A 22,112-nucleotide genomic window follows, 5' to 3' on the forward strand; every position below is an offset into this window, starting at 1 on the left:
GATGTTGTAATAAAATAAGGCTGTTACTTGTGCTGGACCCTGTATTTGAAAGTACAGGTAGAGAGAGGGCTCTGAGGATGAACTTGGAACAGGTGCCGGGCACGGGAAGGCCACCTGGTCCGAGCAGGACCCCTCCAGGCAGTGAGTTCCAGGTTTGGGTCGTTGCCCTTTGCTCTTCCCAAGCCTTGAGCAAACTCTATCTGGACAGCTTCCTGTCTACAGGGAGTGGTCCGCCCCCAGAGACTGAGTAAGTCTCTGCAAGATGAATAAGATACCCAAATCCTTTCTCCACCAGGAAGGGAAGGAGGGTGGAAAGGAAGAAGGAGGGGAAAAGGTCACACGGGCCACTCCAGAATGTTCTATGCTGGTCAGGAATTTCTGAGCCAAATCACAATCAGATGCTGCTCCTTGGGGACAGAGTCAGAGGAAATGGGGTCAGGTGACTTCGGTTCAAGATGGCCAGGGGCCCCTCTCCATCTGAGAAGGATCTAGTCGGGGACTGAGCCACTCCGTGTCACCCGGGACCTGGACTGCGCTGAGAGCCCCCAGGCCGAGCCCAGGCACATCCCCCTCCCTGTACCCAACCCAGTGCGTCCTCTGTACACTCCGGGTTCCCAGTTTGTCCTGATGAATCCCATCAGAGGGGCTGTGCCCAGTGCTGAAAGCAGCGCCCCTAACCCCTACCTCTCGCCCCATCACCAGGCCAGACTAGGGCCAGGTGGGAGGCCAGGAACGCGCCATTCAGTCGCTCAGCAGATCCCCAACCCCCCAAGCACCTCTCTATGCTGAGCCTCTGAGATGACAAAATAATCTTCGGTGACCACAGTCGAGCTTTGGTGGGGACAGATGCTCACTAAACAACCAAAGGCCCAAAGCAGCACTCACAGGCCCTCCGGATGAGTTGCAGATTATTTGTGAATTCGCCTGCCCACTCGGATGTCATGGAACCCCCAAATCAAGACCCACAGCGTGTGCGCCCCTCACGCACATGTCCCCAGCTGACACCCAGCAAGGTGCGGCCCTGCCTCCCTGCTTCTGCTCTCAGGTCATTCGCACGTGTCCTATCCCTGGTCCATTGAGCACCACGCTTTTTGATGTTTGTGCTTTGTGCTGGCCTGTCCTCCTGTCCCCCTGTCCCCCAGGGGGCAGCTGAGGCCACGGCCCGCAACAGGGGCTGAGAGTGGGACTGGGCTCAGCTCCGGGCGAGAGTAACAATTTATTCTGCACCCCCAGCCCCGTGAGCCCTGGTTCTCCGGTCTCGCCAATGGGAGGTGCAACTGCAAGTTCACCGACGCCAGGAGCATCCGGCCAGAGTGTCAGGGACGTCCAAGGGGCAGGGAGAGAGCACAGGGAGACTTTCTCCGTTTGAAATAAAGCTAAATGAAGTTCTCGGTTTGTATTTACACAGTAAGACACTGTGGTTTTTCTTTGTTTCATGGTTTGATTTAGTACAATTAGTAGTTGGTGAGGCCGCGTGGCTTTGTCCAACTTCTGTTTGAAGTGTCGCTGCCTCATGCAAGTCCACAGTCAAGGACAGGCAGGCAGGAGGGGGCCATGCACCCGCCAGCTGAGTGAAGGATGTGAAATCCTCCCTCCCCTCCCTCCAGCCTCCTTTATCTTTCATTCCTTCTCTTCCACTTCCTGAGCACCTACTATGTGCCACGCCCTAAGGAGACAGGCACATGGGGTCCACACCCACACGAACTTTGCAGACCCGAGGGAAGGCGGTGCGGTGCACCCACCAGGATGCCGCTAACCCCCATGGACAGCCCGAAGTGTGGGCACCAATGAGGACAGATCCCGAAAGCGGGGCCTGGTTTGAAAGGGAAAAATATCAAAGGTCAGCTTGAATGGGGGTATCCAGAACTGTGCCATCCAGAGTGTCTAGAAAAGAGTTATTCAGTGGAGAAGAAGGAAGTCAAACTTCCCACTCCCGGTAAGGTGGGGTGGAGGTTGGTAAGCCTCTTGGTGCTCAGCGTCACCCTGAGGACCGAGAGGTGGCCCTGGAAGTCAGGGCTCTGTCCTCCGCCAGGGCTCCTCCAGGGACCCTTGCGCACCCCTCTGGTTGCTTGTACCTTAGTCCTTCTTCCAAGCCTCCCGTGCCCCTCCCTGCGCACCTCCGGATATGGGGGCTTGGGAAGGACCCTTGGAAGGCTCTGGCCAGACATCACCCCCAAAGCAAGTCTCAGTAGGGGCAGGGCAGGGTGCCCCAAGGCTCAGGAACCAAGCCCGAGTCTCCAGCATGGCAGGACAGCTGGCACCGTGCCCCTGGTCCCCAAGGCCGAACTGGACCACCTCCCCAGGGAGCAAGGGCCCCAAAGCAAAGTGGGAAGACGGGAAAGAGGCCACTAGCACCGTCTCCCTAAAGGGCCATGGGAGGAAGGGGTTTGCGTGGACCCGCCCTTGTTGAAGGGCACCCTTAAGTCTCCCCATGTTACAGGTGGCTCTTTGGGGCTCTGTCACTTTATCACACGAGGAGGCTGGGAAGGTTGATGAGGGCCCCGGGAGACTGGGGAGTTGGAAGAGAACTCAGCTCACACATGGAGGGCTGTGGGGAAGTCTGGTCTTGTCCCCTGGTGCAGTCATGGCCACTGGCTGCAACCTCATGTGGCCTTGTAGAGAGGTCTGAGGCAGGACAGGGACTGGCGAGGGGAGGGTGGGGGGTGGTGACTCTCTCTCCCTCCCCTACACCCTCATATATATTCCACTTGAGGCTGGGCCCCTGTGTTCCCTGCTTCATGGAGGCAGAGCCCTTTGGGTTCTCAGCCACAGGTCCCCCGAAGCTCCATTTCCTGCGGGGGGAGCTTGTGAGAAGCACTGGCCCTGGCCACCACCTCCTGGATCCAAGTCACCTCACTCCGGGGGTGGGCCCGGGTGCCTGCCTTTAACACGCTCCCTGGGAGAATGTTGTGACTCTCAAAGTCAGGAATGCCCTTCAAGGGCCCTCTGAGGCCATCTGAGGGAGACTCAAGGTGCTGGGTTCTCGGCCCAGCTGCCCAGGAAGGCACCGGGGGGCCTGCGACATCCTGATGCCTGGACCACATGTCAGGCCAGCATCTCAGCATCGTCAGAGGGGAGGCCCCGGCATGGTCTCCCCAGGTGCTTCCGAGGCTCCCAGAGCAGGTCAATGCCGGCTGGACCTTCCCCAGCTCACCCCCCTAGAGGTCACTCACATCGGACGGTCTCAGGTACAGGTGTGGGGCTCTTCCACTTTGCGGGAGGGACGTGGAGAGGAGAAGGCATCTGTGGGCTGGCAAGTCAGTCAGCTGGTGAAGGAAGGCTGGGCCAGCCACTGCCAGGTCCTCCCCAGAGTCACCTTCTGCTCCTAGAAGGCGGGCCTCACCCCCAGCTCCCAGCTCCTGCTCAAGGCAGCTGCTTGTGTCGAAAGCTTTCGCAGGGCAGTGCACTAACCAGCAAAATTACTCACAGGCGTGAGCCCCTCAGAAGAGGGCTCAGGTCCGGAGGTCAGCTGGTTTGGGAGAAGGTGACGAGACCGAGAGCCAGATCAGAGCCCCAGACCAGGACATGACTGCAGGGAGTTACGACGTGAACCACACGGGAAGGGTGCCTGGCACGCCGTGTATTTAGGGGTCAGTAAAGCGTGTGGCTGGGCCATCGGTACTGATGGTGAAACAGCCACGTGCACATCGGGAGAAAGGGCCAAGCCCATGAGCCTTGGGGACCAAGAAGGGCTGGGCCGGGTCCTGGGGCTGAGCTGGGCCAGGGCGCAGCTGCCCAGGCGTGCACCGCCCAGGTGTCTGCTGGGTGGCAGGCAGTCTCCCTTCAATGCGCATAAGAAGAGGGGCACATGATAGCTCGCTGACGGGGAGCACATCTCAGGGGTCCCCTTTCATTCCCGAGCGTTGACAGGTCTCTCAGACGCCGGGTTATGAGTGTGACAGAAAGGCCACTGAAGTACATGCAGCCTTCCCCCGTCCTGCCGCTCTGGAAAAGCCTTCCCTCCGGCCTTAAGGATGGGACATCGAAACTCAGAGGGGGAAGGGGTGCAAAAGAAACTGTTCCCGGCTGTTTCCTGTGCCCAAAAGTGTCACTGGCGTGGCTGGGCAGGAAGTGCACCCCTCCACGCCCCCCAGGAGAGGTGAGTGGGCCGAGGGAGCTGCAAGCCACATGCCAGACATCCTCAGGGCCCAGTGACAGGTCAGTGGAAAGGGGCAGCCGGGCACCAGCTAGTGCTAGTGTGCAGGTGGGTGTGAGGCCAGGGTCCAGCCCCAACTACCTCTGTGCCCCCGATGAGCCGGCACTCAGAGCTCAGGGGGAGGGACTCAGAGCTCAGGGGGAGGGAAGCAGCGGCAGGTGCCTCTGGTTTGGGCGTCAGCAGATCCGCCAACTGGACCAGACTCGTCCACCCCAGCTGCTGAAAAGTGGGCTGGGAGCCTCACCAGGGAGCACGGTTGACTCCTTGCAGTCACCCCCACCCCAGCCCTCCCCCTCCTTCTCTCTCTCTTCTTCCTTCAACTGCTAATTATCTGGCACAGCTTCTCCGAGAAGTCATTCAGAACAGCATCAAAACCGAAGTCCATGTGCTCTTGAGCCGGCAGCGCCGCGTGGCTGCTGGGTCTCCTGCGGGTGGTCACCCAGCCCTCGGGTGAGCCCCACGTGCCTGCAGGGAGGGGGAGGGGCAGCTGAGAGCCACGGGAGTCTGAGCAGCTGTTAGAGAGAAGCGGGCAGAGCCCCGTGACCCAGGGAAGCAGACCTCCCAAGACAGGAGGTCACAGAGAGAAAGGGCCTAAGTATGAATACGATGCCGCTCCTCGGGTAAAAATAAAAGGGTGGGATGGGAGGCAGGCGGATTAGGCAGCGACTACAATATTTTCTTTCTCAAAAATAGATCTGAAAGAAACACTGCGAAATGCCAGCGTTTGTAAAACCCGGGGGAGCCCACAGGTACTGTTACACGATCTTCCGTTTTGCGTTTGAAATAGTTTTTTAAGTGAACAAAATGGGGGGAGGGGGGTAAGGGAGAGGCGCACAGGCAGAGCCCAGAGGATGTTTCGTGTTTGGTGAAAATTCTCTGTCCTATGAGGGTGGACACATGTCATCGCCCATTTGTTCAAACCCACGGAATGTACCACCCCAAGCATGAACCCCAAGGCAAACCATGGGCTTGGGTGACCATGCTGGGTCAGTTTAGGTTCATTCTTGGTAAAAAGAAAAACATGCACCACACTGTTGACAACAGGGAGGCGAGTGTGTGTAAGGGCCGGGGAGACGAGCAATCTGTGCCTCCCCGTCAGTTGGGTTGTAAACCTAAAACTGCTCTGAAAAAAAACAAGTCTTTTGAAAAATGAACAAATGTAAATGGGGAGAGAGCTTATATCAATGCATTTATTCTCGTAAATAACGGCAGCTAACACTCTGATAACGCTCCCCAGGGTCAGGTGCGGCTTTAGCTCGCTGAATTTTCACCATACGTAGAGGGGTGGGGAGTCAGTCTCTGAGGATCCCCTTTATCAAGGAGAAACTGAGGCTGTGGAGGGACAGCGCACAGCACCACGGAGCGCGGAGAGAGGAAGACGAGACCTGAACCCAAGCCCCTGCCACACTGAACGGCGCTGGCCGGTCCTGGGGGGAGCCCTTTTCACGGTGCACCTCTTTGTACTGTTGGGTCGGCCAAAAAGTTCGCTTGTTTTTTCCTGTGCAAAGGCTCTGGTAGCACTTCGTTGTCTTGAATGTCATTCGCAACAGTTTTTTTTTTTAGATCGGATTGTGACAGCTGTCCTATTGGCTGTGCATTATTTTTTTTTAAAGTATCAAAATTAGTGAATTTTTGCGCAGCCGTTTTAAAATTGAAGATGGAAGAAAAAGGACAACATTGTCAGCATAGTCTGCTTTATTATTTCAAGAAAGGTAAAAACACAACCGAAATGCCAAAAAAATTGGTGTGGTGCATGGGGAAGGTGCTGTGACCGGTCAAATGTGTCAAAAGTGGTTTGCAAAGTTTCTTGGTGCTACCGACGTTTTGGCCAAATAATTGTTTGCTGTGGAGCTGTGTTATGCATGGGAAGATGTTCAACAGATGTCCTGGCCTCTACTAGCAGGCAATACCAGGAGATAGCTGATATACTCAAAATAGCCAAATCCATAAAGTTATTAGTGGAAATAAAAAACATGTCTTTTATTTTACAGGGAAAAAAATAAACTTTTTGGTCAACCCAATGTTTGAATCTTCTACATGTGCACGTTACTGTTTGCCTAAATTTCTAAAACAAATCCCAGTCAGCATGAAACAGAACCCTGACAGCCGGGGGTGAGGGAGCCAGTATGGGGGCTCCCATCAGAGGCTGAGGGAACGCTCTCCAGCCGCCAGGCCACAGAGAGCTCCTTGCATGGACCCAATTCCTGGTTCGTTTCCATGGTTGCAGCAATGCTGGACCTGGGGCGCCCCTAGCCCCTGTCCACTCAGCACCTTTCCTCCCTCTCCGGTGCAGACCTTGCTCCCTTGCCACAGGTTGGCTCTGTGGCCCCACTGGGCCACAGTGATTGGTCCAGAGATCGGAATGGCCCTGAGCCCAGCCAATCAGTATCTTCCCCTGGTCCCCTAGTGCAAGCCCCTTTTCCATTTGGTGGTGTGGTCCAGAGAGCCAGCAGCCCCAACACCAGGGCAAAGCATGCTGGGGTGGGGGCCTCCCCAATCCCTCCCTCCCTTGGCTACATTCCCATCAGCTGGGTGTCAGAAGCCCAGACACAGTGGTTAACATTCAGTGGTTAAGGGGCCACAGGGAAGACTAGAATTCCAGCTTTGCCATCTGCTGTGTGATCTCAAGCAAGTAACTCAACCTCTCTGAGCCCAACATGCCTCCTGAGTATCCACTGGCTACCTCGTAGGCTTGTCCTGAGGATTCAATGTACTAATCCAGTCCCAGGCACACTGTCCCTAATCCAATAATATATGGTGACAACAACTAAACCCACTATCTTTAAAAATAACTCCTCACCAACCACACTGAACCCAAAGCAGAGGCTCCGGAAAAGGGGACACAGCCAGGAGGCCAAGCAGCAGAAAGGCAGGCGGCCGGACTTGTTGGGCCCGGGAGAGACGTCCACAGAAGCAAACACCGACTCCAGCACAGGCGCAAAGGTACCTGAGAGTGTGTATTTATAGAAAGATACATAGAAATGGACAGATGGCATCTAGCAATAGAGACAGAGAGCTGTCCCAGAACCCCGTCGGGACGCACAGATTTGCTGAGGGCAAGACTCAGGCTCCCCGATCTTCCGGCATGACCGGCAGCACCCCACTGCCCGACCTGGGAAACCCCTGCTGGTTCGTCAGGGTGGGTCCCTGCACGGAGGTTTCCCCCGTGAGAAGGCCGGTTACAGGGACAGTCTTCAGTAAAAAGTGTGTGTATCTTTCTACGGAAGCGAGGAGGAGGAGGGGAAGGAGAAGTGTTTGTTCACGTGGTGCTCGGCGGGACAGAGGGACGCGTTGGGGCGAGGGCATGATCCCCCCTGGAAAGGCATGAAGGAGAACTCCAGAAAGGACAGCTAGGGGTCCCGGGTCGGGATGTGAAAACACAGCAGCCAGGGAAGGGGCGCGTCCACAGTCTGCCGAAATCCTTGGAGCGTGTTACAGTCGGTTAAGGGCAAAATAAAATCAGAATAATACTAAGAGGTAGCAGCTGTTTATCTTCTCGGAGATTTCGAGGGTCTCTGGAAGAGACGAGGGGTGGGGCGGAGTTCTGGCCGAGGGGCTCCTGGAGCGGGGCGGGGCGGGGAAGGGTGTGGGCCTGCGTGGAAACCACAGCCGGAACCTAGGGAGCCTCTGCCGGCTGCAGGCCGCTGCCAAACTCAGAGTCGCTCCCTGGGGGAGTCGCGCAGTCCCCACACTTATAAATAAAAGTTGACTTCTGTGTTCCCACAGATCTTCTACATGGAGCCTAGCGGAATATTAGTGGAGTAACAATCATTATTAATAACAATATCGTCATAATAACAATAATTAATAGAATAAGAATGCCTGGGGGGGGCGGGGCCCCTCCGCGGCTGGGCGCTGAGGGCCTAGGTCTGGTAGAAGTGGTGGTGGTGGTGGTGATGTTCGTGGTGGTGGCGATGCTCGTGTCTCTGGACCGCCTGGCCGGCCGGGCCGTCATACACCACCACGGTGGGCAGCTCCCGCACCTGGTCCCGCCCCGCCAGGGCACTGCCCATGGCCGGCGGCCCCTGCAGGCCCCGGCCCCCCTGCTGGCTCTCCTTGGCTCGGTGCCTGTGCTTCTTGTGGCCGAGGGGGGCCAGGGTGGGGAGGAGGGCCGCACTGGCGGCCAGGTGGGAGGACGGGGAGGCTGCAGGGACTGTGGGTCCCAGAGGGGGTTTGCTTCTTGCCCCTCTGGCCCCATGGCCCACACCCACGCTCTTGCCCTGGGCCTTGGGGGACCTCACAAAGTGCTTGCTCCCGTCCTGGGTGCCCCGGAGCCGCTGCTGGGCCTCCGAGACCTTGGCAAAGGGAGTGTCGGGGCCATGGGAGGAGCCTGGGTCCACGCCTGGGGGCTTTCGGTGTGGGGCGTGGACGGCTTCTGGCTCGTGGGAGCGGGACCGCGTGGGGTTGGAGGTGCGTGGGGGCAGTTCGGACTTCTGGGCCACGGACGGGGAGCCTAGGAAGCAAGCAGCAGAGAGGTGAGGGGCACCTAGGGTCAGCGGTGCCACCCCATGCCCCAGAAACCCCCAGGTGCCAGCTCCCCGAGACTCACAGAGGCCAGCTGTGCTTCCTCAGAGTGCACCCCCCACCCCCTACCGTCCCCTCCCCCGCCTCCCCGAGTCCATGGACGAGACCACTCTGGAATGGAACTTTGCCATCTGCTAAGTGGGAAGAAGTATTTCTTTGCTAGGGCTTTAAAAATCACTCTCCTTCCTGGACAGAGTTGGGAGAGAACAGGAGACAGAGGCTGATGACTGAGGTCACGGCAGGGCGGGAAGGTGCCGGCAGGCACAGCCCTAACCGGTGAGCAGGGGTAGCCCACAGGAGAAGGGAGCCTAGGAGGGCAGAAGCGGGGAGCTGGGCGAACTTCCCGGAGCCCCGTTTTCATCTAGCTCTGTGAGAGCTAGGGTGCCAGGGTGGAGGAAGACAGAGCAGCAATTGGCTGAGTGGAGTGGGGGTCCCCCTGGGGGAAACAGCTGAGAGAGGGGGACAGGGGAGGGCGGGCTGGGGTGCGGCGACACGGGACTGTTGGTTTCCATGGTGTTTTAAGCCCTCAGATACTGTTTGACTGGGTTCATTCTGTGCGTTAGTTCCAGCACTTCCCTATTTTTAATGTTTTCAGTAACATCTGTAACCTTGTCCCATCCATACTGCACCTGCCCCCAGCCCGGGGGGCGCGGGCGGGACAGTGACCACTACCTGCCCGACCCACCCGCCGGCCAGCCCCCTGCCCCCGCCCCGCCTCACCAGGCCCAAACTGGGACGTGTAGTTCTCTATCCCAGCGAGATCCAAGTAGTGGTTTCTCCTCTCGATGTTCTCGTCCACACAGTGGTGCTGGCAGCCAGACTGCTCCAGGCGGCTGTCTCCCTGGAACCTGCGGTACGACGAAGGCAGGGAGTGGGTGGGCCCTGGCCCCCCGTGGGGCAGCTCCAGGGCCAACTGGGAGGCCACAGGACAGGTCCTTCCGGACCCTTTGGTAATTTCCTTCTGGGCCTTGGCGGGGACAGGGGGGACTCTGGCCCATTCCTTCCACTTCCTTCTGTCAGTGGAGGCAGACGCCTGCCTGGCCTCCTTGGGCCTCTGGGAGGACTGGAGAGGGGCTTTGCTTTGAACAGACCCGGAGCAAGGCACAAGGGCTACTGACCAAAACTTAAGGATGTCCCAAAGCCAGGCTTTGAGTCACGTGCCTGCCACTCCTGCCTGGTTCCCCAAAAGCCACGGGCAGCAGAAGCCACCAGGACATTGGCACGGAGGCTGGTGGACTCCTTTTGCTGATCCAAAGCTCAGAGTGGACTCTTCCTCTGGGGGCAGGGAGCGGGAGAGGGGCAGATTATGGGTTCTCTGTCCCTCCCCTGGCAGAGACTCTGTGATCTGGCTGCACCCCACTCCCTGCTCCCCTGCCTCCCAGCACAGACTCCACACCTGCAGCCAGCCTGGGTACCTCCAATTCTTAGCCTCCCGCCCACATCATGCCCCGAGTCCCTGCATCCCCCTTCTCTCTGGCCCCGTGGGCTGCTTCCCAAAACCCAGACTCTTCCCTTCCATTTCCACCAACAGCAGTAACCATCCTGGTCTCAGCCAGCACTTACTTTCTATCCCTGCACTGAAGGCTTTTTTTAAAAACAGCCTCTTTTCTTCCCACCCTCCCTCTCTCCCTTGACGTTAAGGAAATAACACCAGGTGAAAGGTAACTGCAGGCTGACCCACTACTCTGAAGTTCTTCACGACCGATTCTAAACAATGCCCTAAATGATGAGACGGTGCCCGAGTCTCTGTGTCACTCGGTGTGAACATTCGTGCATCTCTCTGCAGAAACTGAATACTGCGGAGACACCCAGACCCCAAACAGGACACGTGAGAAATACACAGTGAGCACTTCTGCAAACCCGGCAAGCGCCTTATTCCAAAACGGAGCTGGTGAAATGCGTTTGGATATAGCGACACAGTCCCATCCTTAGTGATTTAAAAAAAGCTGGAATCTGGGTGCCTGCCTCCAAACCACGGCCCGCTGAAGACAGCACAGATGGGAGCTGCCTACCCAGGTGCCCCCTGGTGCAGGTGCACCATTGGTGCCAAACTGTGCTCCGTGGCAGGAGCTGCCCCTCCACCTGCGCCCGCCCTACCTGAGCAGGGCTCGCTGCTTCTTCTCCCAGCTGCGCAGCTCCTCGGCAGGCTTGGTTTCCGCTCTGGGCCTGGTGGTCTGCAGGTCTGAGGCCCGCCCCAGAAACAGCCTGGTGACACTCAGCTCGATCCCATGGCCTCCTGGCCATGCCCAGGTTTTCCAAGCGGCCTGGCCCCTTAGAAAGCTGGCCCTAGCAGCTGCCTATCCAGAGCTCTGTGGCCGAGGTTCTCAGAGCCAGGACTGCTAGAGGGGTCTCCCAGTTCCCTGTCCTGCTGACCTCCTCTCCATACTCCTTGCCTGGGCTTCAAGGCCCCGCCCACCCACCCCCATCACAAGCCAAGCCTCTACGGTGGCTGCCTGCTGCACACAGGCCCAGCCCCATGCTTTGCTTACTCAGGGGCCTCCCATTCAGAATCCCTTCCCTGTCTAAACCCTACCCCTGCCAGACTGGCTCCAATCCCGTCTGGCAACCAAGCAGCTCCCAGCGCATGCACCTGGGACCCCCCTGCCCCTCACCGGGATGGTTGAGAAGGATGCTTTTCTTGCCCTGGCTCCCATCGGGGGCCACGGTCAGCTTCACGCGCAGCGTCTTGCTGGACGTTGGGGAGTGGTTGACGGAGGAGTCAACCACCTCGTAGATGGTGTGCAGCAGGCTGGTGATGTCCTGGGGGCAGGGCAGGAAGCAGAAACCACATGGGCTTCAGCCAAGGTGCCTTTCCAATGGGAAGCAGAGGGCCTACTGAAACCAAAATGCTGAACGCCTTGGGCTCCCCAAAGCCAAGCCTCAGGCAGTGATGTGGGTGTGGAGGTTTGTGTGGAAGAAGCCCTAGAAGCTTGGAGAGGGAAGGCTGGGGAGACCACGGGAAACCTAGCTGAGCAACTCCCAGCCAAGGCCCCCTGGCTCGGTCACACCAGGGCCCCCCAGGGAGACTGTGTGGAACGGGCCTGGGAAAAGTCTCATCTCAAGTCAAGAGCCACCCTGGGGTCCCCATGCCCCAGACTTCTGGACTGTCCAGTGCAGGCCAAGCCACCTTCCCGGCACCAGAGGGTGCTCCAGCAATGGACACTGTCCCCACAGAGCACAAAGCAGCAGGGGAACTTGGAGGAGGGCCGGGGGACACGCACAGCACCTCTGCAGGTCTCTGACTGAGAAACAGAAAAGCGGTGCGTCCCTAACAATAAACTAACGCTGTGAGGACCGGACCAAACCTCATCTTCTCTCCGGGCCTTGGGGAGCCCCTCGCCGGGCCCTGGTCTCCAGTCCACGCTCCACCAGCCTCCCAGAGACTCCCCACTGGGGCGGGAGGGGCGGACCAGGGCCCCCCAGTAGGCCTTTCTATGCTCTGGGCTCGTGTAAGGTTGGGGTCTGAGGGGCAGCTTCCTGCTTGATGCGATGCTGGGAGCCTCTGGAAAAAGGACTGGCTGTCCAGGGGTCACAGCCACAGATGGCCAGCTGTCTGCCCAGTCTGTCTGCTCAGGTAGTCCGCCTACTACCTGAGCACAGACTCGGCCCTCCCTCACCGGCTGCCCTGCCATGGACAGGGCTGACACCAAGCTCTGCCCTGGCCTGCCCGGCAGGGGGCAGGCGTGTGCACTGGCCCCGCCCCCAGCAGGTGGCAGCCACTTGACTGATGACAATGCCAGGGCTTCTCAGAGAAGCTGGGTCCAGCTCCTGTTAAATCTTCAGAACTTATTTTTTTTAATTTTTTTTATCTTTAGAGGAAGACAGGGAGAGAAATATCAATGTATGGTTGCCTCTCATGCGTCCCCTGCCAGGAACCGGGAACCAGCCTGCAACCCAGGCTTGTGCCCTGACTGGGAATCAAACTGCGATTGTCTGGTTCGCAGGCCCGCGCTCAATCCACTGAGCTATACCAGCCAGGGCAATCTTCAGAACTTTTGATACTGGGAACTAATTTGTCTTTTCTTCTTTTTTTTTTCTTAAGGATTTTATTTATTTATTTTTAGAGAGAGGGGAAGGGAGGGAGAAAGGGAGAGAAACATCAATGGGTGGTTGCCTCTCATGTGCCCCCTCCTGGGGACCTGGCCTGCAACCCAGGCATGTGCCCTGCCTGGGAATCGAACCAACGACCCTTTGCTTCACAGTCTGGCACTCAAATCCACTTAGCCACACCAGCCAGGGCCTGATCTGTCTTTTCAATTCCCCATTTCCCTCCTCCTCAGCCCCTGGCAACCACCGTGGGACTTCCTGTCTCTGTGACTGACCACTCCAGGTGCCTCACGGATGCAGAATCATACAGGGCATGTCACTTTGGGACTGGCTTCCCTCACTCAGCCTCGCATCCTCAAGGCTCGTCCTGACGTAGCACGTGGCAGGATCTCCTTCCTTGTTAAGGCTGGATGACATCCCATTATTTGCATGGAGCACGTCTGGTTTATCCACTCGCCTGTTGATGGACACTCGGGGGGCTTCCACTTTGGGGCCATTGTCAATAATGCTGCAATGATCGTGGGTGTGTAAGTATCTCTTCGAGACCTTTTTCTCGATGCGGGGGGAATAGAGACTGAGACGCGGAATGGCTGGATGGTAGGGGAATTCTACATGTAACCTTCTGAGGAGTCTCCGCCCTGGTTTCCACAGCAGCTGCACCATCTGACGTCCCCACCTGCACGCACGGGGGTCCCAGGCTTGCCACTTTCATGCAGCACCTGTTATGTATTGTCCGCTTGTCTTTTTAGCATCCCTCTTAACGCAGGTAAGGCGGGCCTCGGGGTGACTTGGACTTGCATTTCTCACACGGTCAGCGATGTTGAGCAACCTTTAGTGTGTTTATGGGCCATCTGTATGACTTCTTTGGAGAAATGTCTGTTCAAGACCTTCGCCCATTTTTTGATCAAATGACTTCTCTGTTTAATGTTAAATTTTAGGAGTTCTCTATACGCTGTTTTCTGGATATTATCCCCTTATCAGATAGACGATTTGCCAGTGTTTTCTCCCATCCTGCTGGCTGTGTCCTTCGAGGCACGGACGTTTTAAATTCTGACATAGTCTCACTTACCTACTTTGACTCCTGTTGCCTGCGCTAATTTAATTCCTAACAAAACCCTCCAGGGACGGGGTGAGGCTGGGACTGTGGGGGCTGCCAGTTTGAGACCCAGGCTCAAGTCTCTGACTCACTGGCTCTCTCCGTGACCCCACCCCTCTGGGGACTACAGAGGACTCCTCTCCCCTCTTCTCCCTTCTTTGCTGGAGCTGCTCTGCCCAGCCACACCTGCCCCGATCTTAGAAAGCCCACGAAGGAGGTGTCGTTGTCTCCAGTTTACAGATGAGGAAGCTGAGGTCCACCATCGCCCTCCCCCAGGCATTGTACACCAGACCTGGGACCCCCGTGTGTGACCCCGAGGGTCCCAGCTTATTTGGATGTCAGAGCAAGCAAACCTCGCCACAGCAGGCTGGAAAATCAATGCATGGGCTGCACGGCACCTGGTACAAAGGCACAGGTGCGGGGAAGGATGAATCCACGCACCAGTTAATGTGTGATGGTGACCAGGCACTTGCTTCTGATTGGGGAGTCAGCATGGGGACCCAGAACCGGCCACTGAGAGTGTCACAAACCCACGGCAGACAGAAATGACTGGTTCAGGGCCAGACACGTGACTCCACTGGGGCCACTGCAATTCGGTCCCGGCATATCTGCTGACATTCTGAATTTGGGGACCCACTGACAGGATGGGGTGTTGGTTAAAGCTGTCAGCTGTCATCCATTGACTGCCAAAGCCTGCCTGACAATAAAGGGACACAGAGGAAATGGGACGGGGTGATGACATGAAGACACCCAGCCTCGGGGCCCGGCCAGGCCTGAGGTCATCAGCGCCCTGGGCCCTGCCCCCTGCCAAGAGCCAGCACATTTTTCTGTGTGACAACCTGTGCCAAGGTCCTTCACACCCCAAAGCCACTCAGCGCTGCCTCCCCTTCCAGGTTCCCACACCCCCGAAACCAAGGCCACAGGAAGAAAGGGGTGTGGCCTTTCCGGCTCTGGAGGTGGCTCCAGCACCAGCCGCAGAGCAGAAGGAGCCTGTCCCCAAACAGGGTGGGCGATGAGACAGCAGAGCTTTTGGCGCTCTCTGCCCATGGGCCTGAAGCCCAAATGTGCTGGGGGGGGAGGGGGGGGCGGAGGGGGGGGGCCAGCCAGGCCTGTCTCAGACCACTGCGCAGATCTGCGACCAGCCCAAGCTGACCACCGGGCCTCCTGGGGAGGGAAAGGGTGTCTGAGCGGAGCAGGAAGGAACAGGAACACAGAGGCCGAAGGCAAGGGCCCAGGGCCCAGAGCACAAGGGAGGCAGTGCTCATCTGCAGTCATTCTGGTCCCATCCCCTCCACGGACCCTCCATGGTCCCGTTGCACCTCCACCCAGAGCCTCTGGCCCCGCCACAGGCCCCTCCCTGCTGGCTCCGGGCTGCAGCCACGTCTTGCCCAAGAAGTGGCCACGGCACCAGTGTCCCCAGCTTGGCACAGTGCAGGGCTCAGCCTCCCCGTCGCCTCCTGCTCGAGGCTGCCCTGGACACCCCGCCCATCCCCGTGATGCTGCTCTGTTATTTCCTTCACTGGACAGGTCGCGCCTTACAATTTTCTTCTAATTGTTGGGGATCTGCCTGCCTCATCAGATGGTCAAAGCCACAGGCTAGGAACTGTCAACTCGGATCCTGCTGTGGTCGGACACCCAGTGTGTGGCAGATGCACACAGTAGGCACTCAGGATGCAGACATGGGAGAAAGGACAGAGAAACACAGGGAGGAGAGGGGTGTGGGAGAGAGACCCAGAACACTGGGGTTGGGGAAGACAGGGGTGTGGGGGAGGAAGGACAGGCCCTGAGCAGAGCCACTGCAGGGCCTCTAGCGTGGCCTTTGTGCGCCCACCTGCCCCAGCTCCTGGGCACATGGGCTGTGGGGGGGCGTGGCCTGGGTGCTCCCAGTACACACAGAGCTCTGAGCCACAGAGGAGGAAGGAGCACAGGACTCTGTTGGGGCCCCACAGCCCCTCTGCCGGGCAATCCTGGGACACCCCTCCAGCTCCAGCAGAAGCTCCCAGAAGCCTTGTTCCCACCACACCCACACCCTGCACCACTCCTGTCCCCGTTCCCACTTAGGGACAGGTCCCTTATTGGAGGGGGCAGCAGCAACCACGTGCACGACCAGCGCCCCTGGGACCAGGGCATGGCCAGCAGCCAGGGCCAGGTGGGCTCACTGACCTCGCGTGTGACCTTCCCATTGTTGTCAAAGTCATACAGCGTGAAGGTCCACTCCTGCCGGCTGTCCTCCTCCACGGACACGTCACACTGTAGCTCCTGGACACAGACAGACAACACGCAGGCACACTGGTCAGCCGGGGGCTGGCTGGGACACCTGGAGGCCAGGTCATGGGACCACCACCTCCCCACTGCTGAGTAATGACCAAGACACGACTGGCTGGGAAGAGAGGCCACAGTCTGGTCCAGGCGGGACAGTCTGGCCTGGCAGAGCAGCCTGCCAGGGAGCCACCAACTCCAGGTCCTTACGGGCAAAGGAGGCATGACGGGAGGGGTCTGCAAGGGGCCTTTGTGGCCTCAGCCTGAGCTTGAACCAGAGACCAGGCGCTCCCCTGCATACACATCTACACACACGTGCATGCACCCACACGCTCACACACTTGTGTGCACACCCACACACCCAGAGCCTGCTCTGGGGACCTGAAACAAGTGTGGACACTGGCCAGCACGTAGAAACGTCCGACCCATGGCAGCAGCTGCGTCTCTGTGGCAACTCACAGCACAGGGCCCGCCTGGCTCCGCTCCCACAGCCCTGGGGGGCTGCGGCAGGGGCTGGGAGGGCAGAGCGGGCTCTGTCACCGGCGCTCCGGCACCCAACTCTGTCACTGGTGGGGAGTCTGTGGGACAGGCTGGACCTCAGACAGATGGTTCCATGAAGGATGGCCATTTTGGGAAAGGGAGTCCACAGTGGCCTTTGAGATCCATAAGATGCAACTCCCAGACCACCCTGTCCACATCTTGTCCAGGTCGGCACAGCAGGAGGACAGGCTCAGTCCCCAAGAGGGTGGCGCCTGGCCTCAGGACACTGGCAAAAGTGTGACTGAGCATGGTGTCCTTGCCCCCAGCCAGTGCAGCTCCAAGCCGGTTTCCTGCAACGGTTTTGGGCAGTCACGCCAAGTTCAAAGCCAGCCCTCCCTCAGGTGCGACATGTCCATCTGAAACCTGCCAAGTACACGCTCTGCTCTCTGAGGCAGTGTTTTAGGGGGCACAGCACTCACCCCGCACACACATACACCTACACACAACACATATATGCACACTGAATACACTCACATGTGCACACATTCACATCTACACACAACACATGCATGCACACTGACCACACACACACACACTCAAGCCTGCACACCTAGCATTTATCCAACCCCCCTCTTCCCAGCCCCTCTACTGAGCTCCAGAGAAAGCTCAGGTTTGAAGCTCACAAACGTGGGTTGAGTAGCTCTCCCCGGCCCCCACCTCTGCCACATGTGTCTCCCCCCACCACCTGGACCTCTCGGGTGAGTGCCCGCCATGGAATGGTCCCAGGGAGTCAGCGGCCCCTCTCCAGAAACAGACCCTGTAGGGCTTGCAAGGAATCGAGTTGTCCACGCTGGGCCTTCCCTCTCCCATCCACACAGGAGGTGGGCGGCCTTCACCCCCCCGACAGGTCCCCGCATCTCCGTGGAAAGTGCCGGCGAGGAGAGAAGCCCTCTTCTCCAGGGAAACTCACCTCAAACTTCAGCTGCTTCCTGGAGCCTGGGCAGGACTCGCTTGGCTTCTCCATCCTCTTCTCATCTCCGCTGGCCAGCCCGTCAGTCTTCTCGGGAGGCAGGGCCACTGTGGGCGGAGGCGGGGAGGATGCGTGAGAGAGGCCCCGGCCCCAGCACGCGCCCAAGCGGGGCTGTACTGTGCCTCCGTTCCAGGTCCAGAGCGGAGGACCACCAGGGTGCTGGGGCCCCTCCCACCCTACTCATTGACGAAGTNTCTTGGAGCCTGGGCAGGACTCGCTCGGCTTCTCCATCCTCTTCTCATCTCCGCTGGCCAGCCCGTCAGTCTTCTCGGGAGGCAGGGCCACTGTGGGCGGAGGCGGGGAGGATGCGTGAGAGAGGCCCCGGCCCCAGCACGCGCCCAAGCGGGGCTGTACTGTGCCTCCGTTCCAGGTCCAGAGCGGAGGACCACCAGGGTGCTGGGGCCCCTCCCACCCTACTCATTGACGAAGTCAGTGTCGCTTTGCTCTCCAGGGCTGTCCAGGCTGCTCCAGGGGGACCCCCTCCCCGGGTGACCGCTGTGACCACCCAGATCACCCCAGTGTGCCTCTCAGTCCTCCGCTCTGGTCTCTGCCCCAACCTGAAGCCCATATGCACAGACTGCGGCCCCCCACAGCGGTGCAGGCCAGGGCAGGGGACAGGTTGGACTCTGGAGTCCCAGAGTCACAGGCTGACACCAGCCTCCTCAGGGGTGCCACCTGCCTGGGTGGGCACACCACCCGCTGTGGGGTGGTCAGGAGGAGTGACGGAACACAGTTCATTCAACAGAGCTGGTGAAGGAAAGGGCGCGTGCGCACTCCAGCACACACATGTGAAAACACGCATGCACACAGGCAGATGCTGTCTTCAGGAGAAAGCCAACCCTGTGCCCTTCACTCAGCCCGTGTTCACCCTGGGGGTCAGGCCCCGGCCCAAGGTCACAGTCCGTTGTGTGTCCTTCGAGCAGCGGGGAGTAGGGTGGGCGTCAGTGCCCGTGACTTGGCACCCCATTTTCCGATGAACACCCCCAAGGATGCCGGGAGGGCAGCCCAGGGTAGCAGTCATCACCCTTGACCTACACCCTGGCCTATGAGGGCCTTCAAATCTTCACACCAAAAATGTCAGCCCCTGCCTCTGCCTGAAGAAGGGGATGCAGGTTTGCCTGGGAATGTGCTTTCCTGGGACGGGTTCCCGGCCCTCGTCCATCTCCTCAGACCCGCTCAGCTGCCCCGGGCAGTGACTGAGCCCCGGAAACGCCCAGCATCCCCGACGGGTGCAGCTAAGCTCAGCGGGAGGGTTCAGGTTGATGGGGCACATTTGGACTCACACCCTGACTCTACCACAGACCTGGGGGAGCTGGGGCCCGGCACCTGACTCCCCTGGGTCCCAGTCTCCCCATCTGTAACACGGGGATGAAGTGAGCTCTCCCTCACAGGGCCACTGGGGTGAGGGGACACTGAGGAAAGCGCCTATTGAGTACAGTGGCCTGCATGCAGTAAGTGCCCACTAAATGCTGGTTTGGCAAATAATGGAGATGAGCCACGCCCCAGCTGATAGCCCCAATCCAAATGATCCCTGCACCCCAGCACAGGCCCCCCCAGAGATACACCGCGTTAGCACGAACTGCCACATCCTCAATTCACGACCATTCCCCCACCAGCACCCCAGAGCGCAGGGCTGGGGGTTGCGCAGGAGAAAAAGAAGACACGAAAACAAAGGCCGGCTCCATCTTCAAAGCTGCTGCCTCCCCCGGCAGAGGTCCTGGCTGGAGATGTAAGCCGGCCGGGCTTATCGAAACCAAACTTCAAGTTCAAAGGGAAGTTATCAGAAAACCACCTTCAGGTTCAATGTTGCCTTTCAAGTTCCACTTGATAAAACCCAAAGAAAAGAAACCTCTGTCCCTGCTCCCTCCTTCCCGGGAGCCCCCTCCTGCCCACTGAATAGACAGCCGGTCCTCTGCCAGGTCCCCCTGCATCCCTTCCTTTCTCCTCGCCCAGGGAGGAAAGAACACCCCTCACCCCCACCCTTTCCCATGTCTTCTCCGGAGACCGTGGTGGCCTGGATTGTCCTTCCTTCACCAGCAGATCCTCATCCTGTGGCAGCTCAGAAAACCACCCAGACACCCACGGTGGGGGCCCTTCCCAGCACAGAGCTGGGCGCACACAGTGGCAGGACTGGGAGCCATCCCGCCCTGGGGCCCTGGGAGCCAGGGACGAGGACAGTCAGCAGCCCCAGCCTGACCAAAGGCAGCCTTTCATCCTCTCACTGTCACCTGCCCAGTGGCCAGAGGAGGTATCAGAGAACTGACCAGAAAGCCTCCTAGACCCCCATGTCAGAACGAGAGGCCGGGACTCGGGAGCCAGGCTCCTGTATCCACACAGACCCTCTGGAACCAAACACCGCCTGCCCACATTCACCCCTGTACAGAACAAATCACCCCCACATCCATCCATCCGTCTGTCTCTCCCTCCTCCCCGCCATCCACCCACCCGTCAGTCCATCCAGCCATCCATCCATTCCTCCCTCCTTCCAAATGTCTATCTGTCCACTCATCCATATGTCCATCTCGCCTGCCCTCCCTCCCTCCCTCCCTCCCTCCCTCCCTCCCTCCCNCATTCACCCCTGTACAGAACAAATCACCCCCACATCCATCCATCCGTCTGTCTCTCCCTCCTCCCCGCCATCCACCCACCCGTCAGTCCATCCAGCCATCCATCCATTCCTCCTTCCTTCCAAATGTCTACCTGTCCACTCATCCATATGTCCATCTCGCCTGCCCGCCCTCCCTCCCTCCCTCCCTCCCTCCCTCAATCCAACCTCAGCAAAGCGAGCGATGCTGCTTCCAGACGGGCTGCGGCATCAGATCCCAAGCCCCTGCTGCCTCTGACCCCTGTTCAGCCCAGCGGTTTGTCTTCCCAGAGATGGTCTGTGGGGGTGCAATTTCTGGGGCACTCTGGTAACCCTTCCATTACGAGTCACAGCAGCAACAGGAGACACTGCTCATTTGAAAGAGGCAAGGACAGCAGGAAAAAGTAGGAGAAAAAGGAAGAGAAGGGACAGAGTAGGAGAAAAGCAGAGCCTGCCATTGCCTCTGGAGAACCTGCAGGTGACCACAGAGCAGGGTTGGCAAACCACACCCCCGTGAGCCAAAGCCCGCCCACTGCCTGTTTCTGTAAATAAAGTTTTATTGGCACACAGTCAAGTGGACACACAGTCCATAGAGCCCAAAATATGTCCTCTCCTGGCCCTTAGTGAATGCAGCCTTCATCCCCAGCAGGGTACCCTGATCGGCAGGGCGCAGGCGGGGTCTCACCCGCTGCTCACCTGCTGGGCAGGGAACCCTGACGCCGTTCACAGCCTGCCCACCAGACACCATGGTCATGGAGACAGGAAGTGCCAACTCTGCCCCTTGAACCCATTCTCAGCTCAAATGAGTCTGGGGGCAGCAGGCAGAGGGCCTTTCCTTTGGAAACCGCTCCCCGCCTGTCCCTCCTCACACGAGAGGAGGGCGGGGTGGCTGTGTTCCCCGCCCCCCGCTGCGTCCGCCCCAGCCTGGCATGGCCCCGCCCCCCGCAACTGCCAGATTAAATGCATTACTTGACCATCTTCACCCCGGTCCCTTTGATGTTCCCTTCTCAAGCTTCAAAATACCTTTTGGAGGGAGATCAGACAGCATTAAACAGAATTACTAATTAATTAAGCAAAGTTAAATTTTAAACACTGTTTGTTGTGTTAGCCAAAAGCCTGAACAGAACAGACATTTTTCCTCCACTGAGATCAAAGGCAGCCTCTTCCCTCTCCCCTCCCCCAGTTTAAAAAAAGAGGGGGAGGAAGATGGGAAGAAGAGAGAAGGAAGAGGGTGCCTTGAGGGACACGGGGCACAGTGAGGGGACACTGGAATGGTGGCAACGTAGATCCTGGTCCAGACTGCTACCCCCTATCCTACCTGTGGGCCCACAGGGGCACACCGAGGTCATTTGGGACCACACACCAGGAGGGCCATGGTCACTTCTGGGAACTGTCCACCCTGGCAAAGAGCAGCGACCCAGGCAGCAGGACGGCACTGCAGACCCGGCACGCGCTGCCGACAGCTGGCACCGCCCGAAAATCATAAGAAGGGTTATGAATCAAACAGACCAGCAAGCCAGCCGGCTGGCCGGGCCCTACCCCCGGAGCTTGGGGGTGGAGGCACTGGGGTCTCGGGGAGACTGGCCAAGCAAGGCAGGCTGGGGACTGTCTGACAGTGGCAGCACAGATGTGCGGATGGTACGTGACATTTTTTGGACAGATAATGAAAGGAGTCCTGAGCGGGGGCCCCTTTGCCTGACGCACACACATGGTCCTCTCTGCCAGTGAAGCACCAGCTACTCTCTTTCCCTCCAGCAACCTGTACGGTCCTGTCTGGGATCTCTCCATGGCCTCACGGGACCCGCCACAGCCACGCAGCCATGACGCATGTCTCGAGGGCTAGGGCCCCGCTGGCTCCTGGCTGGGGGCTGCCCACCGTGGACGATGCGCACCACACACGGACCCACAGCGGTGTGCCAAACCCCACCGGCAGATG

General features: G+C 58.6%; 1 protein-coding gene across 2 annotated transcripts in view; it reads right to left on the reverse strand.

Annotated features, from left to right (window-relative positions):
- Window positions 1-5,654: 5,654 nt before the first annotated feature.
- Window positions 5,655-22,112, reverse strand: part of NKD1 (NKD inhibitor of Wnt signaling pathway 1) — a 62,409-nt gene continuing 45,951 nt past the window's right edge. The window contains exons 5-11 of one of the 2 annotated variants that reach the window (XM_037066349.1): window positions 17,796-17,876; window positions 17,533-17,558; window positions 15,987-16,082; window positions 11,293-11,440; window positions 10,778-10,862; window positions 9,401-9,528; window positions 5,655-8,609 (exon numbers count right to left, since the gene is read on the reverse strand). In XM_037066349.1, coding sequence (XP_036922244.1) covers window positions 8,020-8,609; window positions 9,401-9,528; window positions 10,778-10,862; window positions 11,293-11,440; window positions 15,987-16,082; window positions 17,533-17,558; window positions 17,796-17,876 — 1,154 coding nt within the window. In that variant the 3' untranslated portion in view covers window positions 5,655-8,019. Of the gene's footprint in view, window positions 8,610-9,400; window positions 9,529-10,777; window positions 10,863-11,292; window positions 11,441-15,986; window positions 16,083-17,532; window positions 17,640-17,795; window positions 17,877-22,112 lie in introns of both variants that reach the window. The other variant, XM_037066350.1, reaches the window with a different exon arrangement.

Source organism: Sturnira hondurensis, unplaced genomic scaffold (assembly GCF_014824575.4).
Source record: "Sturnira hondurensis isolate 20B ecotype Veracruz unplaced genomic scaffold, ASM1482457v3 Scaffold0016617, whole genome shotgun sequence".
NCBI lineage: Eukaryota > Metazoa > Chordata > Mammalia > Chiroptera > Phyllostomidae > Sturnira > Sturnira hondurensis.